The sequence below is a fragment of the Tupaia chinensis genome, unplaced genomic scaffold (assembly GCF_000334495.1).
Source record: "Tupaia chinensis unplaced genomic scaffold, TupChi_1.0 Scaffold000037_4, whole genome shotgun sequence".
In the NCBI taxonomy this organism is placed as follows: Eukaryota; Metazoa; Chordata; class Mammalia; order Scandentia; family Tupaiidae; genus Tupaia; species Tupaia belangeri.
In genome coordinates, this window is record NW_006159487.1 from 1,034,729 (window position 1) to 1,041,213 (window position 6,485).

At 65.0% G+C, this 6,485-nt stretch overlaps 1 protein-coding gene across 1 annotated transcript in view; it reads left to right on the forward strand.

The window, feature by feature from the left end:
* Positions 1-4,344, forward strand: part of DDX25 (DEAD-box helicase 25) — a gene marked incomplete in the record, with an annotated part of 14,053 nt that extends 9,709 nt beyond the window's left edge. Inside the window, 4 exon segments of the mRNA XM_014588800.2 lie at positions 350-587; positions 1,428-1,590; positions 3,278-3,466; positions 4,096-4,344. Coding sequence (XP_014444286.1) covers positions 350-587; positions 1,428-1,590; positions 3,278-3,466; positions 4,096-4,157 — 652 coding nt within the window.
* Positions 4,345-6,485: the final 2,141 nt, after the last annotated feature.

Genomic DNA, 6,485 nt, shown 5'->3' on the forward strand with positions numbered 1-6,485 from the left:
TTGCCCCGGGGCCCCGAGCCTGCACTGCCAGGCTCGCCCTCCATCCCCAGGCCCGGCCCCTGCCCTTTGTCATCCCCCGCGAGGGCACCCAGGCGCTCGCTGTTCGGGACCACACTGGGCGTGGCCGCAGCCCTCTCTGCCCAGGTGTGTGGCATCTGCTGTCCCCTGGTCAGCTCTCGAGTCTGTCCTGCCTGACTCCCTGGTCATGGGGGCCGCTGGGGCACCCACTTGGCCCCAGGCAGTAAACCGTTCGCCCTGCAGGACGCCAAGCTCCACGCTCCCGCAGCGTGCCCAGTCCTGGGGTGCTGGCAGGATGGCGGTGGCAGCTGGGACGTCCCCTGTGTTTCAGAGCCTTGCCCTCCGAATGCCAGATGCTCCTCTTCTCGGCGACCTTCGAGGACTCGGTGTGGCAGTTCGCGGAGCGGATCGTGCCGGAGCCCAACGTGATCAGGCTGCGCCGGGAGGAGCTGACGCTGAGCAACATCCGCCAGTTCTACGTGCTGTGCCAGGGCCGGCGCGGCAAGTACCAGGCCCTGTGCAACATCTACGGCGCCGTCACTGTCGGCCAGGCCATCATCTTCTGCCAGGTGGCCACCCTCGCCCGGCCCTGCAGCTCAGGGGTGCGGCGAGCCCAGGGATCTCGGATGAGGCCACGGGAAGTGCCGCTGAGGTGCGGGTGTACCCGCGCTGAGACCGGAGCCCCCGTGTGGTTCGTCGTGCACGTCCCCCAGCCTCCCGGGGACCTCGGTGTCAGCGCGGGGCCGGGCTCGCGCTCCGCTGTCTGCAGGTTTTCTCTGTGGACTGCCCTGAGCAAAGATGAGCTGTGATTCGTGGGTGAAGCTGAGAAGGGTAGTGGACTGGGCCCTTCAGAGCCATCTGGACCCAGCCTTCTCCCTGGGGCGGAGCTGTCTCGGTGCCACGGGGTGTGCACAGGCCCCGTTTGTCAGGCCGAGGGTGCTGCACGGTCCACACAGCACTGCGTTTGCTCCCGCGTTGTCCCGCTGTCTCACTGCCACGTGACGCAGGGCCTGCCACCCCGTCGGCCTGCGCCTGCCGCACTAGGCTGCACCTGCCAGCCCAGGACAGCGCGGAGGACAGGACGGCAGGACCAAGGAAGCTCGCTCTGCCGGGGTGGCCGTGGCCCAGGGCAGGTCCTCCACAGGAGCTCTGGCTGGGCTCATCCCGCCCTCACCGTGGCTGCTGTAGAGCCGTGGCCGCCCTTGGCACGCACTCTCCGGGTGTGGCAGTGCATCACCGAGAGAGGTGGGGGAGCACCGGGCCTCTCGGCATGGCTGAGGCCTGGGCCCCGGAGCCCGACCGAGGGGCCAGAGTTCAAGGTTCTGAGCCCGGGGGAGCGAAGGCGCTTGCAGCCCTGGCCGGGCCGCCTGCTGCCATGTGTGAGTGCCCGCTGGGCTGTTTCTCACCAGACACGTCAGAATGCCAAGTGGCTGACGGTGGAGATGATGCAGGACGGCCACCAGGTGTCTCTGCTGAGTGGGGAGCTGACCGTGGAGCAGCGTGCAGCCATCATTCAGCGGTTTCGGGACGGGAAGGAGAAGGTTCTCATCACCACCAACGTGTGTGCCCGAGGTAGGCGCCGCGTCAGCCCGGCTGTCTGTGTGGCATGGCACTCCGTGAGCGTGCAGGTCAGTGCGTCTCGACCAGCTCCACTGCCAGGCCACCACGTCCAGGACGTGTCCCCTCCCCAGGTGCCTGGTGGCCTGTGAGCCCACCCCTCCCCTCAGTGTGGTCCTGTGGGTCTGAGTCGGCTCCCTTTACGGCAGTGTCCTCCAGGCAGTGGCCCTTCCCCATTGGCAGCTTGGGGCAGTTGTGAGGAACGTGGTTTGAGAGCCCACGTAGGTCCACGGAGACACATGCCCCGTTTCCCCACGAGGGCCTGGGGGTGGGGCAGCTGGCTGTGCCCTCTACAGGGCTGGGCGCTCCATGCTGCCAGGCAGGGCCCGGGCACTGCGCCCTCGCCAGGTCAGCGCCCTCTGGGAACCGTGGACAAGGCCGTGCGGCTCCCCGCGGTTTAGCTCTGCGTTTCCCTGGTAACGATGCTGCTGCACACCTGTGCGGCGTTCCTGCACTGGCACTGGCTACTCCTGGGGAGACCAGCTGGCTGTGTTCCAGAGAAGGGCTGCCCAGCCTCTCTGTGGCCCTGCCTAGACCACTCAGCCCTACAAACGGAGCCAAGCTTGAGGGAGGACTCGATCCTGCCCCTCAGGAGCAGTCGCAGGGGGTGCCCCTCCAGACTTGCTATGGACGGCACCTTCTGCAACGACAGTGCTGCCAGAGCTCACGGGCACGTGGCGTGTGGCAGGACGAGAGGCCGAGGTCAGAGTTTTAACCTCAGTAGTGAGCCGCTTGTGGTGTAGCTGCAGACGGGAGAGGCCAGGGCGCACGAGGGCAGCGAGTCTCCTGGGGAGAGCTAGCTGCTCCTCGGATGCAGACTGGTGGTCTGGGAATGGCCGGGCCCTGCCCCAGGCTTCTGTGTTTGCTCATGAGGGGCGAGACGGTGGGCCGCCCGAGCTGCCACCCCTGTCCTGTGCAGTCTGGCGGCGTGTTCCAAGCACAGGCGCTCCAGGCCGGTAGGGAGCTCTCGGAGCAGATGAGCCAGAGGGTCCCAGGACGGGAGAGCAGCCGCCGTCGGAGGCGTGGCGAGCGGGGACCCAGGGCCCCCAGGACTCAGCAGGGGCAGAGGACCGTGGTCTGCGGGCTTAGTAAGAGCACCTTGCAGCAACTACCACAGGCACACACAAGCTCATGCACACGTGCACATACGTGCCCTGTGTACATGTTTAGACTCCGTGGAAGTCTCCTCTATCGACACCACACATGCATGTATACATGCTGCATACAGGTTTAGACTCTGAAGTTCTCCTCAGTCTACACCATGCACACACACGCCCATGCTCATACGTGCACACACACACTTTGTACATGTTCAGAGGTCTGTAGAATTCGCCTCCACCACCACCACACGTGCACACACGTGCTTTGTACATGTTTGGAATTCACGGACTCCACAGCAGCCTCGGCGTCACGGCCGGCAGCACCGAGCAGGGCTTGGTTTCTGTCCGCTCTAGAAGTCCGCTGTCCCCACCTGCAGCCACGCTGGGCCTGTCCCCAGGACACCCACCCGTCCCCACTCCCAGCTGCTGTGTGTGCCGGGGCTTCTCCGTGGCGGGAGGGTCTCCAGGCTGCGTGGGCACACGTTAGCAAATGGCTGTGTCCCGCACAGACGTCACAGACCCTGTGGTGTCTCTTCGTCCAGGGATTGATGTGAAGCAGGTCACGATCGTGGTGAACTTCAACCTGCCCGTCAGTCGAGCGGAGGAGCCTGACTACGAAACCTACCTCCACCGCATCGGGCGGACGGGGCGCTTCGGGAAAAAGGGCCTCGCCTTCAACATGATCGAGGCGGACAAGCTGCCCCTGCTCATGAAAATCCAGGACCACTTCAGTGAGTGGCACCACAGCTCCGGAGGACGGCAGCTGCATCCCCCGCATCTCAGCGCGTGAGCTGAGGCCGACACAGTGCTACTCGAATCGCTCTTGCTCTTTTAATGTGGGGTCTCCGGGCAGGCAGCCCGGCCTCTGGAGGGGAGGGTGTGTGCCCCAGAGTGGGTGTGGTGGGAGCGGGGGAGGGGGCACGTCCCCTGGGAGGGTGGTTCTGCCCTTCACTGAGAGCATGGGCACTGCCCAGGGGACGGCAGAGGAAGGACGGTGCAGCGTGGACAGTACCAGACGTGCAGAGGTGGCACAGTGCCTCTGGCCCTGGAGGGGCACCAGGAAGTGTCCCGTGTCGGGCTGACGGCGCGGGGCGAGGGCAGGAAGGCCACTGTCTTGGCAGGGACCCAGCAGCGGGGCCCAGCCCTCCCCACTGTCCTCGTGGTCACTCTGCCCTTCCCGTCCAGGGTCTGGACCACCCTGATGGGCTAGGTGCACGGTGCTGTCTTGGTGGGAGTTGGCCAGCCTGCCAGAACCGTCCCTCAAGGCGTCCCGTACAAAGTGTCACTGCCCTCAGAGTGTCGGTGCCACAGGCCGAGGGCACATGACCCTGTGTGAGGACGGCCCCCTCTCGCCCTGCAGACAGCAGCATTAAGCAGCTCGACCCTGAAGACATGGATGAAATCGAAAAGATCGAATGTTGAGGAGCGGATCTTCCCTGTGCGGGGTGTCCTGGTTCGTGGGAACGCCCAGTGGGTTTGGAGGGTAGACTACACGGAGACTTTCACCGCGACCACGCGGGGCGGACGTGTGCGCTGTGAGGATCCGAGGTCTCCTGAAACCAAATTCACGTGAAGTGTGTGATCCTTTTGAATAAAAAAAGCAAAATGATTTCTTTTTCCTTTCCTTTTTCTTTTCCTCCTTTTCTTTTTTATCAGAGGGTGCCTGCAGTCACCAGAGTGAGTGAGAAAGCATCCCCCGGGGGCTGGCCACGCTGCAGCCCCGCCCATTCTCCTCTTGGCATTTGGGCACACGTGCACACGCACGCACGTTTTCCTAGCCTGTAGACCAGCACGCCACCTGCAGGCCCACACGGTCTGTCTCCCAGGACACCGCGCCCTGAAGGCCTGGGCTGTTCGGGTTGACTGTCCCATCCAGAGCAGGCTGTGCGGGAGCGCCTGCGGCCACCAGGTGGCAGCAGAGCCTCGCGGGCATTGGAATCACCCGCAGATGCTGGCCAGCGCTCTTCCCCAGGGCAGCCCGACCTGGTGGCAGAAGTGCAGGGGTGGGCCAAAACCACCGGGAGCGCCCTGCGGGAACGCCGTTCTGTTTGCATCTTGCTTTTTCTGCCTCTGAACATTCGGCTTCGTTACAGGCAGTTCTCAGGCAGGAGTGGGGCGGAAACCTGCCTCGAGGGGGCGCCTGGGTGTGGGGCAGGGTAGAAGGCCGGGGCACCTCGGGGCCCTAAGGGTTGGGAGTCCTGGATGTCGTCCTGCAGGCCCATCGGGATGCTGTTTATTTCTTAGAGTCGCTGACCCGAAGTGGACCCTCAGGGCGCCGGGCAGATGGCCCCAGGGGGCTAGTGGGGTGAGGCTCCGCCCCGTGGCACACTGTGGTGCTGGGGGCAGCTGCTGCTTCCTGACCAACCTCGGTCAGAAAAGGCACACGTGAGCCTGGCAGGGACCAGGTGGCTGAGGTGTTGACCCCACATGGCCGACAGCGCGGTCTGAGTCTCGGACCTGGGGCTTCAAAAATAAGCCAGGCGCATGTGTGTTCCCAAATCCTGAGAGGAGCCTGGGGAGAAGGGATTGTGGCGGCCACCCCCCGGGGAGCGAGCGTTCATGTCCCTCTCCGTCTCTCCGGGGGCTCATGCTCCCTATGGCAAAATCAGACACCAGCAGGGAAAGGGCTTGTGTGCTGAGCCTGTCTGGACCCACGAGAGGGTGAGCCTGGCCTGGTCCAGAAAACCCACCCGAAGCAGCTTCCACAGCCCTCGACCTCTCGGCCTGTCTTGGGGTGACGACGTGAAGGGAAAGGGGGGTTCACAGGAGAGGGAGACGGCGTTCCTGGGACCCTCGGCCGGGAGAGGCCCTGACAGCACCTTGCTGGCAGCTCAGACCCAAAGCCTGTAGCCTGGCTGAGCCCGGGGTGCGGGCGGGGGTGGTGGGCGCAGCTGCCAGGACACCCCCCACCCCGTGCTTCCAAGGCCCTCCAGCTTCCAGTGCGTTCCCGTGGCGCCGTGGTCCCACAGGCCTCTCTGGCCCTGCCCTCCCTGATTGACCTCAGGCAGCCCTTGAGTAGCAGAGCTCAGCACGAGGCTGGGACAGGAAGCCTGTCTGGCGTCCCCGTGGGTCCAGGTGGGTACCCAGACCCAGGCCGGGCTCCACTGTGACAGGAGCGAGACCCTTGGCAGGCTGGGGCTGCCTCCTACCCTGGAGACTTCCTGCACCCCCGTCTGCCCTGTGCACCCCCTTCCTTGGGCCATGACCAGAGGGAGGAGGGAAGGTGTGTCCAGGGTGGGGCCTTGAGCTATGAGAGCTACACTCTTCCTGGTGTCGGCAGGCCCTCGACTGACGGCCGTGGAGCCGGGAAGCTGTGCTGGTGTGAGGGAATGGGGAACGGCCCTCAGGGAGCCCAGGCCTCTTGGACAGCCCTTTCGTGCCTGAGGAGCCAAGGCAGGACCTCAGGCCTGTCAGAGCCGGGGGCCCGGCGCCCCGCCTGGGCACTGTCCACAGCTCCACCACCCTCACCTCCACATCCCTGCCAGGCTGCATGTGCCCATGAGTCTATCAAATACACTCCATGTCAACCCCAGTGCCTCCTGCCCCCAATGCCCGGGTCCCTGATCTCAGACCCCCTCCACCATCGCACCTGCTGCTCACACCGGAGCCATGGCCCTCTCACGTTGCCCTGGCACATGGGAGCAAGGGCATGCCACTCCTCTGCCCACCACGAGGGCCATGGTCACGGGCCCCTGGTTTGCTCAGGAGCCTGGTTTGGCCAACAACCCACAGGGCCGGGCAGCCTGTGAG